Source organism: Palaemon carinicauda, chromosome 37 (genome assembly GCF_036898095.1).
Source record: "Palaemon carinicauda isolate YSFRI2023 chromosome 37, ASM3689809v2, whole genome shotgun sequence".
Taxonomy (NCBI): Eukaryota; Metazoa; Arthropoda; class Malacostraca; order Decapoda; family Palaemonidae; genus Palaemon; species Palaemon carinicauda.
Window position 1 is genome coordinate 29,205,941 of NC_090761.1, and position 20,921 is coordinate 29,226,861.

At 44.3% G+C, this 20,921-nt stretch overlaps 1 protein-coding gene across 1 annotated transcript in view; it reads right to left on the bottom strand.

The window, feature by feature from the left end:
* The window catches only part of mIF2 (mitochondrial translation initiation factor 2), a 168,436-nt gene that overhangs the window by 129,669 nt on the left and 17,846 nt on the right, over positions 1–20,921 (bottom strand). Inside the window, exons 2-4 of the mRNA XM_068360953.1 lie at positions 20,716–20,911; positions 16,055–16,166; positions 4,829–5,009 (exon numbers count right to left, since the gene is read on the bottom strand). Coding sequence (XP_068217054.1) covers positions 4,829–5,009; positions 16,055–16,166; positions 20,716–20,911 — 489 coding nt within the window. The remainder of the gene's footprint in view (positions 1–4,828; positions 5,010–16,054; positions 16,167–20,715; positions 20,912–20,921) is intronic.

Below are 20,921 nucleotides of genomic sequence, written 5' to 3' on the forward strand. Positions count from 1 at the left end.
CATGTAGTCTTTCTCCCTCAAGGACTGCAAGACTGACTTCGGAGTGTCCATTTTGAAATCTGTCTTGCAAACAAACTTGTTGAGAGCTGACAGGTCTATCAACGGTCTCCATCCCCCCGTCACCTTTTCTACCAGGAATAGCCGGCTGTAGAAACCTGGTCCCAGGTGTAGAACCTCCTCCATGGAGCCCTTCTGCAACATAGTGGACACCTCTTCTTGAAGGGCCGCCCTCTTCAACGGGTCCTTGGGTGCCAGCCACTCCAACAGGCTGGCCGGAATCAAAGGTGGAGGTTCCGTTAAGAACGGGAGCCTGTACCCCTCCTTCAGTACGGATACTGTCCAGGGTTCCGGTCCGTGAGCCTTCCATGCTTGCCAATGTCGTCTGAGGCATCCCCCAACCTGAGGCTTGGGCAGGAGTAGGGGGCCTCCCACACTACCTCCTCCTGGAGGAGCGGCCTGAACGGCCTCTCCTGGAAGCAGAATAACCTGTTCTAAAAGAGGCAGACGCTGCTGGAGCTCCTCTACGGGGGGGCTGTGGCGCTGAAGCCCACGAGGAAGAAGGGGCTTCTCTCCTCGTCAGGCTAGGAGGGGCCTGAGAAGTAGAGGGCCCGTCTGATGCTGACCTCTTGTAGGGGGGCCTCCTTACCGGTTGAGGCCTGGGAGCGCTCACTTCCTTTCGTTTAGTTACCTTCTCCATTATCTCCTCTAGCTGTTTCAAGGGGAACAAGGAGTCACCCCACACAGGAAGGCTCCTCATGGCCCTCGCCTCCCTGTCTGGGATCTTCCGGGAAAGCTTCGCCAGGATAGTATCACTCTTGCGCAGAACCCAGTTCGCTGAAAGGGCAAAGGACTGATAAGTAAGGAACTTCAGGGTCTTGCCCCCGGAGATGATAAGCTCCTTCAGTAAGTTCTGTTGCTCCGGGTCTGTCAAGTCATATGTGGCTTGTACCCCTACCAGCGTGGAGGCCCACCAGTCCAACCAAGAGGAGACGTGCACCAAGTCTTTCAACATCTCCTTCATCATCGCTGCCTCCGACTGCGAAAAGCAAATCGGGGCTGAAGAGGCTCTGTCCTCCGGGGCACCCTGTCCCAGAACTTCGAGGGAAGGCTCCACTTTGCAGGCTCCCGGCCGTTGTCCCTCTGGCACATAGAACCTACTCTGGGACCTGAGTCCCTGGAGCAACTTCGAGGAGCTCTGTGTTTTGGGAGCTTCGGCATTGCCTGCCACAACTTTATCAACATGAGCCCGTCCCAGGACTAGATCTCGGGCCACAGGCAGGGCCAGGGAGGTTTTCTGCTGGACGGGTGCCTCCATCAAGCAGCTCAGGTTGGACCTCCAGAAGTCCTCGTCGGTTGGAACCGGTTCCTCAATCCGATGATGCCTTCGTATCAGGCCTATTACCTTCCGATACGCCGAGTCCTCGGTCGGGGAACCTTCTCTACTGTCAGCAGTACCTTCCATCTGATCCCGAGGAGCCGGGTCACCGGGCACTCCTACCGGGCGCTTCGGCTCTGGATCAACAGGCACTCCCCTGCGGTGGTACCGGTCTGCCCCGGCGGGAACCTCCGCACCAGGGTTGGGGGCCAGAACGGGCATCGCCGTGCCGGCGAGGACTACCGTCCGTGTAATCTCTCTGGGGGACGAGGAAGCGGATCCCGTGGGCTGACCCGATGGAGGGAACATTCCTATAACTCCAAGGGCCGAGCCAGCTGAGCTGACTCGCCCAGGCTGCCCGTACGGAAGCACGGCTCCCCCCGCTGGGCGGGGTGAGCCGGAAGCTTCGCGGACTTACGCCTGCCTAAAGAGGCCTTCTCGCATTGCTCCCTGCAAGGGTCATATCTGCAGCTGGAAGATGGCCTTCGCGGCGAGTAATCCCTGGACCGCCGGTCAGGGGAACGCTGCAAATCACTTCTACGGGGAACGAAGACCCAATCACCATCGGGGGACCTACTCTTCCTGTACTTCCTCCATGGAGACCGGGACCGTTTTCTACTGAACCTCGAGCGGGACCTTGAGCGGGAACGCCTACTCCTGGACCACTCCCTCCGTCGCCGGTGCCTCCTCCTCGCTTCCCCTTCTGAAGAGAACGAAGCACCATCATCTGAAGAGCCCGACGATACTGTGCCACCCGACCGACGGGCAGGAGCGGGGGCTACGGAGGGCTTCGCGACCTGCTGCGTTCCAGAGGTCGAGGGCTGTAGGAAAGACTCCGGAACCGTCGTCAGAGGAGCTGGAAAAGAGGTTGGACATACTACACTAGGGAACCAGGTATCCAGGCCCTCTTCCATCCGCATTGGGGACCTACCTGGCGTTTTAGGGAGCCTCCACCCGAAGGGCTCACTTACCGTGGAGTCCAACTTTTCCTGGGCGTCACCAGCCGCTGAAGTACCTGAAACACAGGCCCACGAAGCGGGCGAAGAAACAGGCACAACATTACTACACCACAAGGGGTCGGAGGAGGAGACGTGCCCCCCAAGCACAAGGGCAGAGTCTCCAGAACCCCCAGACACAGCACTATCAGGCTCCCCACTAGCCTGAGAAGTCCCAGCAACCCCCACTTCATACACATTAGACTCCTGGGGAAGGGCTCTTGGCTCTTTCCCCGCAACGGACTTACCTCGTCCCCTACTCTGGGTAGGGGAAGGCGAGACAGAAGCCCCGTCGGACCGTCCACTGGGCGACGGTAACGGCGAAGAGATGCTAGATTTCCTGGGCGAACGTTTCGACGACTTCTTCTTCTTAGTGCCATAACGCACCCACTGGATCTCATTCCAACTAACACACTCATTGCACATATCCGACGGCGAGCACACTCTGCCTCTACAGGAAGAGCAAAGGGAATGAGGGTCCACTTCGGGCTTGGAAAGGAACGCTCCACACGACTTTCCGGCTCTAGGCCCAGGACAACGGCGGATCTGCTTCATCGCACACAACCACAAGACACAGGAACGAAGGGAATAAACAAGGAATACACTTGGGAAGCACAAGGAAAGGCAGTGAACACATGAGAACACAAGGGATAAGCACAGAGATACCACGCGGTAACCACGTGGGACACACGAGTCGGGACACAAAGGGTCGTATGAGAATGAGAGCGGCGTGATGGTATCACGACGCGACCAGAGAACCTACAGACTAACGGGACCCAAGCTGACGCCGACCTAGCTCAGGTCTACCCTCGGGGCACGTTCTCATTACTCCTGGGTTAGTCCTCCATAGAAAACGGACGTAGGGTATACTACACAAAACTCTGGTCGGTTGAGAGGAGATTACAGGTAACTCCTAAGAAAGTAGTTTGAGGTAAGTATTTGTGTTGGAACAAATACAAATTACTTCAAAAAGTTTTCATTTGTCCCTATGCAACATATAAACCCTCATTCATTAATTAGGGAGACTCACTGTTTGGAGAATTGAAAGTCTCCAGGAAACAAAACTGGAAGGTTATGATTTCTTCCCTGGAAGTGTTCATGTTCAACGCTTGATCTGTGGAGACACGAAGTGAGGACCACCGACACCCACTATCTGTTTTCATAAGGATGAAAGACTGATAGGACCTGGGTTGCACATGTGAAAATGTACTTGATCAACACAGAGAACCTTTCCCGCATAGGTAGTAGGTTGGCCAGGGCACCAACCACCATTGAGATACTACCGCTAGAGTGTTATTGGGTTGTTTGGCTGGCCAGACAGTACTACATTGGATCCTTCTCTCTGGTTACGGCTTATTTTCCCTTTGCCTAAACATACACCGAATAGTGTGGCCTATTCTTTACACATTCTCTTCTGCCCTCATACACCTGATAACAGTGAGATTAACAAGCAATTCCTCTTCGCTCAAGGGTTAACTACTGCGCTGTAATTGTTCAGTGGCTACTTTCCTCTTGGAAATGTAGTTGAGACTCTTTAGTTATGGTACGCAGCTCTTCTAGAAGTACACCTCAAAATCAAACCATTGTTTTCTAGTCTTAGGTAGTGCCATAACCTCTGTACCATAGTCTTTCATTGTCTTGGGGTAGAGTTATCTTGCTTGGAGGTACAAATGAGCACACTATTCTATCTTATTTCTCTTCCTCTGGTTTTCTTTTTAAGTTTTTATAACTTATATATGAAAGATTTATTTTAATGTTGTCAGTGTTATTAAAATATTCTAGTTGAATTGTTTACTACTTCTCTTATAGTTATTTATTTCCTTATCCTGCTTTTCCAACTAGGGTTGTAGCTTAGCTAATAATAATAACAATAATAATAATGATAAAAATAGTCACCCATGTACAGGGGTGGAAGGCTGTGTCCCTAAAAGGAAGGCTGGCAACTAGTTCCAAAACTAAATCCAAACAAGAGCCATTTAAGCCCAAATTATAACAATCATCAAAAAGTCAAAAAATAGTTTTGTACGAGAATTTGAGATTTGATATCTTTCTGTGGATTCAACAATGAATTAAGGGAGTCCGATTTTAGTCTCCCATTCACCTACTCTCAAATGACTTCCATAAACAACTAGTTAATGTATTGTCATGATATAGCTTATGAGCAAAGAATGTGATCATTCCATGTTATAAGAAAATGTCAGATACAAGATTATTCCAAGAAAGCGAACCCACGGAAAAGACTATGATATAAGATGAACGCATAACCATACTAATATCATTCCTTGACAGATTTGAAATGTACTTTTCTATATCATTTCAAAAGAATTAGATTGCACCTAAAATGTAAAGATTTGTATACTGCACATGGGGAAAATGGCAATATTTACAAGTTTAACAGGCATGTGCATATTGAAAAAGGATAACAATTGTTTACATTGTAAATCAAACAGAGACTTACCTCTTTACAGCATCCTTATTCTGCTTGGTCTTTTCCACACTTAGTGGATTGTTGCTAAAATCACAACGAAACCCAGCTCTTTTCACAGCCTCCTGAATGACCTTAACGTTATCTATTCGTATACTTGGGCGGTCAAAACTTTCACTGTCATCCACATACAGAAAAATCTCATATAATGTATCTGCAGAAAGAATATCCAAATTAAATGTTTGCAATATCAAATTAAGTGTATACAAATACAGTATTTGCAGTGGTAAACTTCAACAGTCGCAAAAAAGAATTCTAAGAATATAATCTATTATCTCAATATTTAGCTGCAAGGCCCATTGCTAATGTTCATGAAGTTAAATTTGATAGTTTTTTTATATAAAATTATTTATCCTTTTACATTTTTGCTATGTAATGTGAAAACACAAAGAATTCCCTTTTCAAATGATGTATGACACATGGCAATTACAATTATTTGCAGATGCACAGTCTCGCGTAGAAAATATTACTTATGAATGCATAAAATCCTCTTGTAACATACCTTATTTGCATAATAAATACATAATGAATAAAGGTTTGAAAAATAATCAAGTTTACAATGGAAAGCTTTATAAATTTTCTATATATTCCATAAGTGAAATAATGTTTCATTTGAAATAAAACTGAAAAATTGTAGCAAAGACAGACAATAAATTATTATCTTTACGTAACAAAATTTACGATAAAGTTTTTTTATATAGAAATTTTAACATTTACATTTGCAAATGCAAAAAATCATCTCCTTCACCTATTGACACAAAGCAAATGCACAAAAACACACAAAAATTATCTATTCATGCATAAAATTCTCACGTAAAAGGCGTAATACAGTAAACCAGTTTTACCGTAAGCATAGTTTTTGTGCCCTTTTCCATAACAAATAAGTAATGAATAATGCTAGGGAAAAAATGAAGATTGCGATGGAAATATGAACATATTTCCTATATAATCTGTAAATCAAATAAATAGATTTTGTCAGAAAAAACTGAGCAATTGTAGAGGAAAGATGGTCAATAAATTTCTATCTTTAAGCAAATAAATTTAAAACAAAATTTTTTATGTAGACTTGTTCATATTTTCACATTTTCTACACCATGTGAAAATACAAATAATGACCTTTTAAATGCAATTTGAAACATGACAATTGTAATTATATTCAAATGTCCAGTCCTACATAGAAAAATTATCTATGCAGGCATAAAATTCTTGGGTGACATATTTTCTGTGCCTTTTTGAGTAATATATAAGTAATGGATAATGCTAGGTTAAAAAATTAAGATTGAATGGAGAGCTGAATTAATTTCATTGGTAATACATAGAGAAAATATAAAGGTTTTGTTAACAAAGAAATTGAGTAATTGTAGAGGAAAGAGACAAAAAATTTCTATCTCTATGGAACAAAATTTAAGAAATTTTTTATATAGGAAATTTTCAGATTTTTACATTTCTATATAGTACCATGTGACAAGACAGTACAAGAAATTACTTATCAAATGGTTTAAGAAACTTGACGATTACATTATTTACAAATACACAGAAGGTAGGTAGCAGGGGTGTAAGAATACTATCATCTTACGTCCTGTGTATCATAGTAAGCACCTAAACGTTTTTATAGTTTATATATGAAATATTTAACTTAATTGTTGTTACTGTTCATAAAATTTTATTTTAAGTGTTAATTAATTCTCTCATTTCCTTGTTTCCTTTCCTCACTGGACTATTTTTCCTATTGAAATACCTGGGCTTATAGCATCTTGCTTTTCCAACTAGGGTTGTGACTTATCAAGTAATAGTAATAATAATAATAATAATAATAATAATAATAATAATAATAATAATAATAATAATAATAATGATGCTTTGCAGTCTTGCTTTTTAGCAAAAGGCTATCTCATTGCCAATAATAGTGGAAACTGCTATCTTGCAGTATGACTATTTAATCAAAGGTTAGGCCCACTGCCTATAACCTTGCCTGATGCTATTAGAAATGTGGATGAGCCTAGGGCATCTCTTGTAAGCAAATCGTGTCAGGATCCTAATGACATGATAAATGGACAAAGGGTTAAACAGGGTTCACAACTGTAGCTAAAAGAGCTTATGACAGAATGGAAGATCAGAGAAGTTACACTAATAAAAAGACTGAGAGGGTTAGTGGATGTAATGGAGAGAAGGAGGATAGATATCCTGTGTGTGCAGGAGACATGATGAAAAGAAAATGAAACTAAAGTGATAAGAAATGGGTATAAGCTCTATTACAGCAGATCACGAGAGGAAGGAAATGGAGTTGGGGTCATAATAGATAATATCTGGATACAAAAAGTGTAGAAAAGAATAAATGATAGACTTTTAAAAATTTATATGATAATATAGGATTTCATGGTAACTATAATTTCAGCATATGCCCCTCAGATGAGTTACCAAGAACAAGGAAAAAATCATTTAGATGAGTGAAAGATGAGAAGCTAAATATAGGAGCTAACATGAATGGTAGAGTGGAGAAAAGAAGCGAAGGATATGAGGAAGTACATGGAGGTCATAGATTTGTAATTAGAAATGATGATATGGAGTATATATTAGAGCTGTCTCAGAACCTTTAATTGACAAGCATTAATACCTGGTTTCAGAAGATAGATAAGGACCTGAGGACCTATGAAAGTAAAGCAGAGGAGTGGAAAGCCTATCAATTACATCCCGGTTAGAGGAGTTGACAAAAACAATGTGATGAACTGTAAAGTGATTTTGGCTGAAGCATGTGTCAAACAACATGAAAAGTTATCCAATAAACTCATTCCCTCTCCAGTTGGAAAAGAATCACTTTTGCTTCAGTTGTGTAAACATGTAATAACACAGCCCATATAAAAATTTATAATTCTTTCTTGTTTCAGTGTGGTTGTTGAAAATGGAATGGACACAAGAACCTCATGTTCGGAGGCAAGAGTGGACAGTGCAACAGCTTCATGGCAAAGCCAGGTGAAGATACCCTCTATGCAAAGTCTGCTGGTGCTGCTGTCTCCTCAGGGGGTGTGACTGCTGGTCTCTGGATCGGTCCACGGAGAGTACACTGCAGGGGTCAGGTTTCATAGGTGCGTCGCACCCTTAGTGTTCACCGCTCCCCTCCTACGTCTAAGGCTATCTAATCATGACTGCGCAGGTCGCTGACAATGAGTTTGACCTTAGGAAGTCATGCGCTTCCTTAGGTCTTTTAGGGTTTGAGAGTGTTGGTACCCATGGTTACCTCTCCCCCCAGTATCCCCTATGCATTTAACTGAGTCCCATAAGCTGCCAGTGACAACAGTGGTAAAGCGAGTAGTGCTTCTTTCAGTGTCAGGGGGCCAGGTGGCTCCTCAAGTGTTAAGAAGCCCGATGTTTCCAACTTCCTAAAGAAACAAAAAAAAAGTGTTAAGTCTGATATGGTTGTCCCCAGCCAGGCTAGTAAGATGCCAAAATCAGGAGTCGTGGCCCCAGGGACCAGTGATGGTAAGTCAAAAGAGTATTGCCCGCCTCCTGCGTGACCCCGATCCCTGACCTGGTGCCAGTGATTCCCACCCCTTCTCTTGTGTACATTGCAAGGGGTTCTGAAGCCGGTTCCTACTACCCCCATGTCATTGATTGCACCTTGAGCACAAAACATTTCTGGGTATAGGGGCCTTGTGGGTGTGCCTTTCCCTTCCCCTGTGTCCATATGTCCCAGTATTATGGCTCCTGTTAGAGCAACACGTGTGGTTTCACCCCTCGGGACAGCATCGTTGTCGACGGTCACTCAGACCTCCACCGCTCAGCTTGTACAGCCAGGAAGAGGAAAAAGCGTGCATGCTCTTCTTCCTCATTATCCTCCTCCTCCTCATCCTCTAACTCAGATTTGACTCTTATTCTCTGATGAAGAAGAGAAAGAAGTTGAAGTCCAGATAGGCCAACCAAAGTCACAGGGATAGGGCTCCCCGCAACACCACCTCTCAAGGGGGTTGGACGGCACCCATGTGGTTCACGACCAGTAGAGGAGAGGCGTATGGCATTTAAAGGACTGGTTTGTTTACCTATGAGGTGACTGAAGTGGATTAAGTCATGTGCTACCGACTTGTTCTTTGAAGGAATAGCAATGAAATTTGGGTGAAACATTAAAATAATTAATATAACAAGGAATGAACTGATAATGCTTAAGCTAACTGAAATGTGAAAGGAGCATGAAAATCTAAGAAATTAGAAAGTACACTAAAATTAAAGTGACAAAGCTAAGGAAAACAAGAGGAAAGATTTTACCACCACTATAGAGCAACTCGCACCCTAGATGTACGGAAGACAAGGTGGGAACTCTTCTGCTTTTAAGAGTGTATGAAAAGTCAGCTAGCACACATTTAAGGCTATCGTACCGTGATGGGAGCATAAAATATGAAATATGATATTTTAATTATAAAATAAATTTTTGAATATACTTACCCGGTGAATATATAATAGCTGCAACTCTGCGGCTCGACAGAAAACATACTCAAAAAACTCGCGAGCGATCGCTATGAAGGTTGCGGGTGTGCCCACCAGCGCCAACTGTCGGCCAGATACCACTCTTGTATGTAAACAAAACCTTCAATTCTTCTCGTCCCGCTGCGTCTCTATTGGGGAGGAAGGGAGGGTCACTTAATTTATATATTCACCGGGTAAGTATATTCAAAAATTTATTTTATAATTAAAATATCATTTTTAAATATTAAACTTAGCCGGTGAATATATAATAGCTGATTCACACCCAAGGAGGTGGGTAGAGACCAGAGTTAATTATGTTTACAGCGTATAAGCTAAGAGTTTTTTCATTTTGACAGTTATCAATATAACAAAACCAAAATAAATAGGTACCTGGTAAGGAAGTTGACTTAGACGATTACCCTGCCTTGTAAGTCTGTCTTCCTCACGGAGCCCAGCAATCCTCTTAGGATGCTGACAGACTCCCAGGAGCTGAAGTATCAAGGGCTGCAACCCATACAACAGGACCTCATCAAACCCCTAATCTGGGCGCTCTCAAGAAATGACTTTGACCACCCGCCAAATCAACCAGGATGCGAAAGGCTTCTTAGCCTTCCGGACAACCCATAAAAACAATATTAAAAACATTTCAAGAGACAGATTAAAAGGATATGGAATTAGGGAAGTGTAGTGGTAGAACCCTCACCCACTACTGCACTCGCTGCTACGAATGGACCCAGTGTGTAGCAGTCCTCGTAAAGAGTCTGGACATCTTTCAAGTAAAATGACGTGAACACTGACTTGCTTCTCCAAAAGGTCGCGTCCATGATACTTTGCAGAGATCTATTTTGCTTGAAGGCCACGGAAGTTGCTATAGCTCTAATCTCGTGCGTCTTAACCTTAAGCAAAGATCGGTCTTCCTCACTCAAGTGGGAATGAGCTTCTCGTATTAACAATCTGATAAAATATGACAAAGCATTCTTTGACATAGGTAAGGATGGTTTCTTAACCGAACACCATAACGCTTCAGATTTACCTCGTAAAGGCTTAGTACAAGCTAAATAGAACTTAAGAGCTCTAACGGGGCATAATACTCTCTCTAGTTCGTTGCCTACGATCTCTGATAAGCTAGGAATATCGAAAGATTTAGGCCAAGGACGAGAAGGCAGTTCATTCTTGGCCAGGAAACCAAGTTGAAGAGAACAAGTGGCTTTTTCTGTTGAAAAACCGATGTTCTTGCTGAAGGCATGAAGCTCACTGACTCTTTTAACCGAGGCCAAGCACACCAGGAAAAGAGTCTTAAGAGTGAGATCCTTCAGGGAGGCTGAATGTAAAGGCTCAAACCTGTCTGACATGAGGAATCTTAGGACCACGTCTAAATTCCATCCAGGTGTAGCCAAACGACGTTCCTTAGAGGTCTCGAAAGACTTAAGGAGATCTTGGATATCTTTATTGTTGGAAAGATCTAAGCCTCTATGCCGGAAGACCGAAGCCAACATGCTCCTGTAGCCCTTGATCGTGGGAGCTGAAAGGGAGCGAACTCTTCTCAGGTATAAGAGAAAATCAGCGATTTGGGCTACAGAGGTACTGGACGAGGATACAGATACTGACTTGCACCAGTCTCGGAAGATTTCCCACTTCGATTGGTAAACTCTAATGGTAGAAGCTCTCCTTGCTCTTGCAATCGCACTGGCTGCCTCCTTCGAAAAGCCTCTAGCTCTAGAGAGTCTTTCGATAGTCTGAAGGAAGTCAGACGAAGAGCGTGGAGGCTTTGGTGTACCTTCTTTACGTGGGGCTGACGTAATAGGTCTACTCTTAGAGGAAGACTTCTTGGAAAGTCTACCAGCCATCGAAGTACCTCGGTGAACCATTCTCTCGCAGGCCAGAGGGGAGCAACTAACGTCAACCTTGTCCCTTCGTGAGAGGCGAATTTCTGCAGTACCTTGTTGACAATCTTGAATAGTGGGAATGCGTATAGGTCTAGGTGAGACCAATCTAGGAGAAAGGCATCTATATGTATTGCTGCTGGGTCTGGGACTGGAGAGCAATAGATAGGAAGCCTCTTGGTCATCGAGGTTGCAAAGAGGTCTATGGTGGGTTGACCCCAAGTCGCCCAAAGCCTCTTGCACACATCCTTGTGGAGGGTCCATTCGGTAGGAATTACCTGACCTCTCCGACTGAGGCAATCTGCTAGAACGTTCAAGTCGCCCTGGATAAACCTCGTTACCAGGGAGATGCCTCGATCTCTTGACCAGATGAGCAGGTCCCTTGCGATCTCGTACAGTGTCAGGGAGTGGGTGCCTCCTTGTTTGGAAATGCACGCCAAGGCTGTGGTGTTGTCCGAGTTGATCTCCACCACTTTGTCTCGAAGGAGACTCTCGAAGCTCATCAAGGCCAGGTGAACTGCCAAAAGCTCCTTGCCGTTGATGTGCATGCTCCTCTGACTTGAGGTCCACAGACCTGAGCATTCCCGACCGTCCAGTGTCGCACCCCAACCCAAATCCGATGCGTCTGAGAATAGAACGTGGTTTGGTTTCTGAACTGCTAGGGGAAGTCCCTCTCGTAGACTGATAGTCTTTCCACCAATTCAGGCAAGTCTTTGCTGTTTCGGAAATCGGGATCGAGACCGCCTCTAGCGTCTTGTCCTTTTTCCAGTGAAAAGCTAGATGGAATTGTAGAGGTCGGAGGTGTAGCCTTCCTAGCGAGACAAACTGCTCCAGGGATGATAGAGTTCCTACTAGACTCATCCAATTCCTGACTGAGCAACGTTCTCTCTTCAACATCCTTTGGATTACGAGCAGGGCTTGATCTATTCTGGGGGCAGACGGAAAAGCCCGAAAAACTGGACTGCGAATCTCCATCCCTAAATACAGTATAGTTTGGGATGGGATCAGCTGGGACTTTTCCAAGTTGACCAGAAGTCCCAATTCCTTGGCCAGATCCAATGTCCAATTGAGATCCTTCAGACAGCGATGACTGGACGAGGCTCTGAGAAGCCAGTCGTCCAAATAAAGGGAGGCTCGGATACCCGATAAATGGAGGAATTTTGCCACATTCCTCATAAGCCTCGTAAACACGAGAGGAGCAGGACTTAGGCCAAAGCACAGGGCCCAAAACTGGTACACCACATTGTCGAACACAAATCTCAGAAAAGGTTGGGAATCTGAGTGAATGGGGATGTGGAAGTAAGCGTCTCTTAGGTCGAGAGAGACCATCCAGTCTCCCTTTCTGACCGCTGCTAAGACTGACTTCGTGGTCTCCATAGTGAACTTTGTCTTTGTGACAAAGACATTCAGAGCACTGACGTCTAGCACCGGTCTCCAACCTCCTGTCTTCTTCGGTACTAGGAAGAGACGGTTGTAAAACCCCGGTGATTGAAGGTCCGAGACTTTGACCACCGCTCCCTTCTCTAGCAAAAGAGACACTTCTAGTTTCAGGGCTTGTCTCTTTGCTTCCTCTCGGTACCTGGGAGAGAGATCGATGGGGGAAGTCGCTAGAGGAGGTTTGCGTACAAATGGGATTTTGTACCCCTCTCTGAGCAACCTCACAGACTGTTGATCTGCGCCTCTCTTCTCCCAGGCTCGCCAGAAGTTCTTGAGTTTGGTACCTACTGCTGTCTGAAGCTGCGGGCAGTCAGACTCTGCCACGCGAGGACTTGGCTCCTTTCCTCTTTCCTCTCTTTCCTTCGGCACGAGTACTTCCCCTGCTGGGGGCTCTGCCACGAAAGGGCGGAATAAACCTGGACGCTGGAGTGTCTATCCTAGGTCTAGCAGAAAAGGCAGACGAAGGGGTCCCTTTGCGAGCCGAGGACGCAACCAAGTCATGGGTGTCCTTTTGCACTAGAGACAACGCTATGTCCTTAACTAAAAGTTCAGGAAACAAGAACTTAGACAAAGGGGCAAAGAGTAGCTCAGATCGTTGACAGGGCGTCACTCCTGCTGACAGAAAAGAGCACAGAGACTCTCGTTTCTTTAGGACTCCTGAAGTAAACGAGGAGGAGAGCTCATTGGATCCATCGCGGATGGCCTTATCCATGCAGGACATAATGAGTAAGGAGACATCTCTATCGGCGGATGAGATTTTCCTACTCAAGGCTCCCAAACACCAGTCAAGGAAGTTGAAAACTTCAAAAGCCCTAAAAATGCCTTTAAGTAGATGGTCAAGGTCTGAGGATGACCAACTAATCTTCGAGCGTCTCATGGCTAGGCGGCGGGGAGAGTATACAAGACTTGAGAAGTCGCCCTGGGCAGAGGCAGGAACTCCCAAGCCGAGAACTTCTCCCGTGGCATACCAGACGCTCGATCTAGACGAGAGTTTAGATGGGGGGAAGGCAAAGGCCGTGTTCCCTAAACTCCTCTTGGTGTCCAACCAATCGCCTAACAGCCGTAAAGCTCTCTTGGATGAGCGAGAGAGAACGAGTTTTGTAAAGGCTGGCATGTCAGCAGGTACGCCTAAAACAAACTCAGACGGCGGCGAACGAGGAGCCACAGAGACAAAGTGTTCAGGAAACAACTCTTTAAAAATGAGCATGACTTTTTTAAAGTCCATAGATGGCGGAACTGCTCTAGGCTCATCAATATCTGAAGGATGATCCTCAGGCTGAGGGTCAGCAACGTCCTCATCCGAAAGTTCCTCATCTGACAACTGATGAGAAACAAGCAAAGGGGTTGGCAATGCTTGACACGCAGCGTCCGCCCGCACTGGTGCATAAGTGGCGGAGCAGGACGCAGCGTCCTGAAACTGCTTGACAGTCTGGGAACTGTCAACAACAACAGGTGCATGAGGACGCACAGCGTCCACCCGAGACTGTTTAGACCGCCTAGGTTGTGCAGTCAAAACAACTCTAGGTTGCGGAGGTTGACGCACCGCGTCAAAACAAGTCAACTCTGATGGTTGGCGAACGTCCTGAACGTCACCAGGCGCATCAGCGAGTTGCCTAACGTCCACATGTGGCTGAAAATCCACACGAGACCGCATCGAGTGTGGTACTACCCCAACCGTTTGACGTGAGATGGCTACACCAACGTCAACAGGACGCACAACAAAACGCTTGGGTGGCTGAAGGCCAGGATCTCTATGAGATAAACGGCTAGGTTCAACAGAAACCTTCTCTGCGTTGTAGTCTTCCATAAGGGACGCAAGCTTAGACTGCATGTCCTGCAGTATAACCCATTTAGGGTCTACGAGAATGGGTGCGGTAACAGACGGGGTTAGCGACTGAGACGGCACAACTTTGCCTTGCCTAGGCGGCGAGCAGTCATCCGATGACAGCAACGGGTCCGAACTGTCCCAATGACTACATCCAGGACGTTGGACCTGTCCTGAAGGGACCGACTTGCGTTTAAGAGGCCTAGAAACCTTGCTCCATGGTTTCTTGCGTGAAAAGCCTTCGGAAGACGAGGTAAAAATGGGCTCTCTCGTCTTATGGTAGGGGCGATCTTGACGAGATACGCCTGATACCATAGAGGGAACGTCTGTTCGCTGATCAAGGCCTCTCGAACCCATAAGTCGTACGACATTGCTTCTCCCCTGGGCTTGGGAGCTTGCAAGAGGTCCCGGACTAGGTGAACGACAGGCACGAACAGACGAACCCTCGGTCGCAACACTGTTCACAACACTTTGCGCACTAATCACTTTCCCACTTTCCGCCGTGGCACTATGGCACTTAAGTTCCTTCACGTCAGCCATGAGTTGATTACGGTCACTTGCTAACGCTTCAACTCTCTCCCCCAAGGCATGAATAGCACGTAACATGTCTTGCATAGACGGTTCCTGAGTGCTAGAAGGGGGGTTAGGAACAACCACTACAGGGGAAGGATTAGGTTCAGGGGCATGTGGAGAGGAAAAATCTACGGACCTAGATGAACTTCTCCTTACCCTATCTCTCTCTAGTCTACGTGCATATTCGAACCAATCGAATTCCGAAAGCCCCACGCATTCCTCACATCGATCTCCCAATTGACAGGTTTTACCCCGACAATTGGAACAAACAGTATGTGGGTCGAGAGAAGCCTTTGGAAGACGCCTATTACAGTCCCTAGCATTACACTTTCGAAATCTAGGTACTTGAGAAGGGTCAGCCATTTTGAATTAGTCAAAGAAAATTCCAAAAACAATCCAAGTCATCAACAAATAATCCGATTCAATAAAGAGTTCAAGAGTTTATGTTGAGGAAAAACACCTGCACTGCGAAAGCTCAAACCAAAATAAAGTACTTCACCAAATATGATGGGAAAACTCCAGGTTCTACAGCGAGTATGAATACGTCTTGTCGTCAACGTCGACAGAGAAGAATTGAAGGTTTTGTTTACATACAAGAGTGGTATCTGGCCGACAGTTGGCGCTGGTGGGCACACCCGCAACCTTCATAGCGATCGCTCGCGAGTTTTTTGAGTATGTTTTCTGTCGAGCCGCAGAGTTGCAGCTATTATATATTCACCGGCTAAGTTTAATATTTAAAAATCAAATTCACTAGTACTTAAAAAAAGAACATTTGATACTGACATATAAAAGAACTACTGTACAGTGTAGTTCAAGAAAGATTGTCTCTCAAGTACGGAAAAGAAAAAGTATACTGTACTCTACAGTAAATACGTGTAATTGGAATAAATAAAAAAATAAATGCAAAAATATAGAAATAGAAGAAGTACATGTTGTATACATCCATGTCTAAAACATAAAAAATATTGTACGATACATACCTAAATAAGTCAAATAATGTCGTACAAATATTTGAAAAATACACACCTAAATCTTTTCCAACTGCATCAGCAAGCTCTTGAACAGTCATATTTCTCCAAACACTTACAGTAGGTGCTCTTTCACGTTTCATAGCTTTTGGATTTAACGACACTGGTTTCTAGAATAAATAAAAGTGAATACATTATTATTAAAAATCTAAATTAAAATTCTCAATACAAACAAATCCATCACTTCAACATAGGTATATCAATGCATAAAATGAAACCCAAGATACTTGATTTCCATATAAATAAGGAGCAGGATTTTTAATAGTAAAATTTCTCCTTTCCATACTTACCTTCAGATCATAAACTATTAACTTGAAGACAAAGGTTACATAACCTCATACAATTACTGTAACAATTATAAATTTAATATCACTATGTCATTCTTAAAGGTTTATAGATTGCTTATGAATGGCAAATGTAAGGAACAGAGACAATGTCCTAGAGACTCCCCATATATGCATATGATCAGTGCTCAAGCCCCCTCTCCAACCAAGCTAGGACCATGGAGGGCCAAGAAATGGCTGCTGATAACTCAGCTGGTAGACCTACAGGCTTTTCCAAACCCCCTCATCCCTAGCCCACAAAGATGATGAGGCTGCAGACTACTAGAAACTACAGTATCAAGCTTAAAAGTCTTGAACTCCTGTCCAAGAGATTGCTAGGTAGAGATATTTCCAATAAGCTACCACAACCCTCTTCCCTCCTACACTGGGCCTCTTTTATACACCAAGATGTGAAATCAAACAAGATGACTGCCATTAAACAGGAAATCAGTTATAACTCCTGTCATGATGACCTCCTGAAATGACAAATTTGGACGTTACCTATATTTTTCCTACCTATATAAACATGAGTTCTTTATATAGGAGTATGCTGAAAAACCACTCTGATTGTGGGAGTAGGTGTTGGAAGGTAAATGTGTAAAGAATAAAGGTTTGTACACAGTAGTTAGGGAAAATACAAATTACTTCCAAATTTTAGATTTGTTCCTGTACAAATACATATCCTCAATCTTAACAAGGAGACTCATCCTTAGGTGGGTGGAAATCTCCTTACCAACTGACAGGAACTTTTATCTGGGATCTCTAAACCCAAGCATAATTATGCATATAGAGTAAAGGATCCTCACATTATTACTATTATTACTAGTTAAGCTACAACCCTAGTTGGAAAAGTAAGATGCCATAAGCTCACGGGCTCCAACACAGAAAAATAGCAGAGTGAGGTAAGGAAACAAGGAAATATATAAACTACAAAAGAAGTAATGAACAATCAAAATAAAATATTTTAAGAACAGAAACAACATTAAATTAGATCTTTCATATATAAACTATAAAAACTTCAAAAAAAGTAACAAGAGAAAGAGATATAAGATGGAATAGTGTGTCCAAGTGTGCTATCAACCCAAGACAGTGGAAGACCATGGGACAGAGGCTATGGCACTACCCAAGACTAGAGAACAATGGTTTGATTTTGGAGTGTCCTTCTCCTAGAAGACCTGCTTACCATAGCTAAAGAGTTTCTTCTACCCTTACTAAAGGGAAAGTAACCACTGAAAAATTACAGTGCAGTAATTAACCCATTGAGCGATGAAAAATTGTAGAGTAATTTTAGTGTTGTCAGGTGTATGAGGATAGAGGAGAATGTGTAAAGAATAGGCCAGACTATTTGGTGTAAGTGTAAGCAAAGGAAAAATGAGCCATAACCAGAGAGAGGGATACAATGTAGTGCTGTCTAGCCAGTCAAAGGACCTAAAGGTTTAATTGTCAAGAACAGCCATATGCAATTATATGATTGAATGATTTGCTGATTACAAGTGTTCAAAATATTACCCACAAAAGTGCACTTACCTGCATATGTCTGATCAGCATTGTTAACCAACTCCTCAGCGCCCTCAGGCACTCAGATGAGAATTTATCTTTCACTGGAAAGTCAAATGATCCTGGTCCCTCTTAATTGAACCATCCAACCCTTCGGGGTTTGTTAACAGACACAATTCCTGTGCGGTGCTAGGTGCCCTACTGGGTAGTTAGCTGACCAGGGAGGGAGCACAGAGTCTGTCCCAACTTCCGATGGAATCAGAAGAGAAGACAGGTTTTACCTGGAAGGGTTGCTTGTCCAACCTGTCTCCCTTTTTCCTTGAGTCATGATATGAGCTAGAGAATGCTAGATCATGCTCCAGGGAGGGAAGTTAATGGCAATGCATCTCTCTCACCCATCTTAATGGGGGAATGATACCACAGTAGTAGGGGATAATACAAGTCCCTAGGGTCTGATCCTAGGGCGGTCCTAATCCTCCGAGCAAGGTGACACATCCAACTTTTCCCCCTCCATTGACTCAACATCAGTGACTTTGACCACTAATTATCACTGAAGGTTATCCTCCATGGGTATACCTAGAGTCATCCTTTTAGATTTAATTTGCCAGTACAGACTGCGAGGCTCCGGCCTACGCTCAACCTCTCAAGTGTTCACAAGAATGTTCACTCTATTTGCAACCAGGGTCAATGCTAATCCAGGCGGCCCTCCTTGTCCCTTAGACGAGTGGTTAAACTCTAGCAGACTCAGTGGAGATGTTTCTCTGACAGTGAGTGATCCTTTTTGGGGATTTTTACCTGGTCTCAAAATAAAACTGCTAGAATTCATCCTGCAAACTGTAAGAGAACTGGCATATTTAGAAAGGCAAATAACCTCTAAGAGACAAAGTTGCTCCATCCAATCAGGTAGAAGGACTCAGGGAAGCTTAATGTCCCTTCCTCAATTGAGACTTCTTTCAGGCGCATTGGGTATCTGAACTTCAGATTTCTTTTGGCCTGGGCAAAAGTCATAAATTAAGTCCCCTCCTGTGGCAAGTGGTCCTTTCTGTTTTAGCAGGGATTCTACGCCCTTACGAGTCCAATGGGATCACAGTGAAAGAGAGACCGTAATTAAGAGGTAGGGATCACCAACCTTCTCAAGAGAATAGACCTTCTCTCTCCTTACCCACATACAATACTCTGGGGGGATGCATCAAAAGAAAGGGGGCACCTCACCCGTCGTGACACATAGCCTCCAAGCTATGTTCCAACACATATTTGCATTGTTACACAAGTCTGCCTGGATTAGAGTGCGATGTTGCTGGCTCGTAATCTCTTCCAATAACTCCTTTCTTGTCACACCGTAGTGTTTTTATCAAAGCACAATGGTGGTTGAATATACACACAAAGGTATCCTTGGCACCCCATATAAAATTCAGTCATAGATATTCTTTGCACAACTACATTTTGCTCTTACTCGACTGTTCCCTGGAGGGGATCCATCGAGCAGACAGAGAAAAGGGTGCCATGAATTAAAGTCAAGATTTCGTCAACCTTGAAGCAAAGGGAAGGCTCCGTGCAGGAGTGTCTCTGCACAAAGGGTAAAGACAGTGAGGGTCTGTGTCCTCCTGGAACAAACTTGCATGTTACGCACCTTCAAAAGCACACACACTGCAATCTGCAAAGAAAATAGCAAAAGTTTAATTTTTTGCCAGTCACTTAGGAACATGGAAGGAGACGTCTGTTTTCGACCACAGCTGAGATCAAAGTGAAGAAGGTATGAGCTAGTGGGAGGAAGTGTTTCTTCCTGCTACCACTGGTAACAAGAGTAACAGTTGTTTCCACCTTGTTAAAAGTTTTATAGCCATATGCCAGTTAGTGCTGACTTCTCCTATGTAAAGAACATGAGGTTTTTATTTTGTGTAGGAATAATTATTATTTCTAAACCCACAACAAATTGTAATTGCTACAGAATGACATGGCAGAGTCCTTCTCTGCCCCATGCGAGTCACCATTGGAGCCATGGCAGTGGCCAAGACCTCTTTCTTCTTCCCCATAGATGGAACACCATCAATACCTAAGAAAGGTCACATCATAGATTCAGGTTATTGTCATCAGTCTGAACAGCAGTCGGCAAGCTTCGAGGGAAAGCAGGACTTATACCTTTATTAGGGGAAGCTGATACTTCCACTCTCCCTGAAGCAAGCTCTGAGGGTGAGACAAGGTCTCCTCTACCCCACAAGTACTTCCCGAGAGCCAATACTGAAAAGAACCTGCAGGAAGCAAAGCAAATCGAGTTTCATCTAAAAGAAAGAATGAGCTATAAAGATTATTCAGCATCAACCTTGGGGTTGCCAAAAGTGATTCCGAAGGATGTCAACAAATATTTTTTTTCTCTTTTATTCTTCTTAGCAAACTCTTCTCACTGAAGATGAGGCCAAAACCAAGTCTTCACAGGGAGATGACTGTGCACAGCCGTGCCCCCTGCAAAAAGCACAAAAGAATTGAGGATCAACGACAGATTTCAACAGAAACCTACCACACCACTTTCCCCACTTGCCTGGCCACACTCTCATCTCTCGTTTCCATGTCGGTAAAGCCATGCACACGCTGGAGAGAAGGCAAATAAGGACTCATTGGCAAAATTTAAGAGACCCCTAGAGTATGTCTGTACAGTATTACTTACGGCCTAAGTCAAAAGTGCTGGTCTTACTGGCTGGAGAGTTGACAAGCCCACCTCCACACCACCCATCGGTAGTAATACAGTAACTGCCTCAATTGTCACACCAGCTTGTGCTGAAGTCAATACTACTTAAAAGGAGAAAGTTTATATTTGCATAGGAATAATTCCCTTTTATCTTACCTTGTCCCCTCTTTTTCTATGGAGGGAAGTCGAAGAATGCAAATAGGCACGATGACAATGTCCACATAGGGTGCATGTACATGGTCCGAGACAGAAAGCACAATTATTTTCTGAGGGTATAATGGGTATCCCCTGGAACGACAGAGACAGAGGCCTCACTCTATTAGTATACTGACATCCTCTCCTCATTAAAATTCTGAAAATGA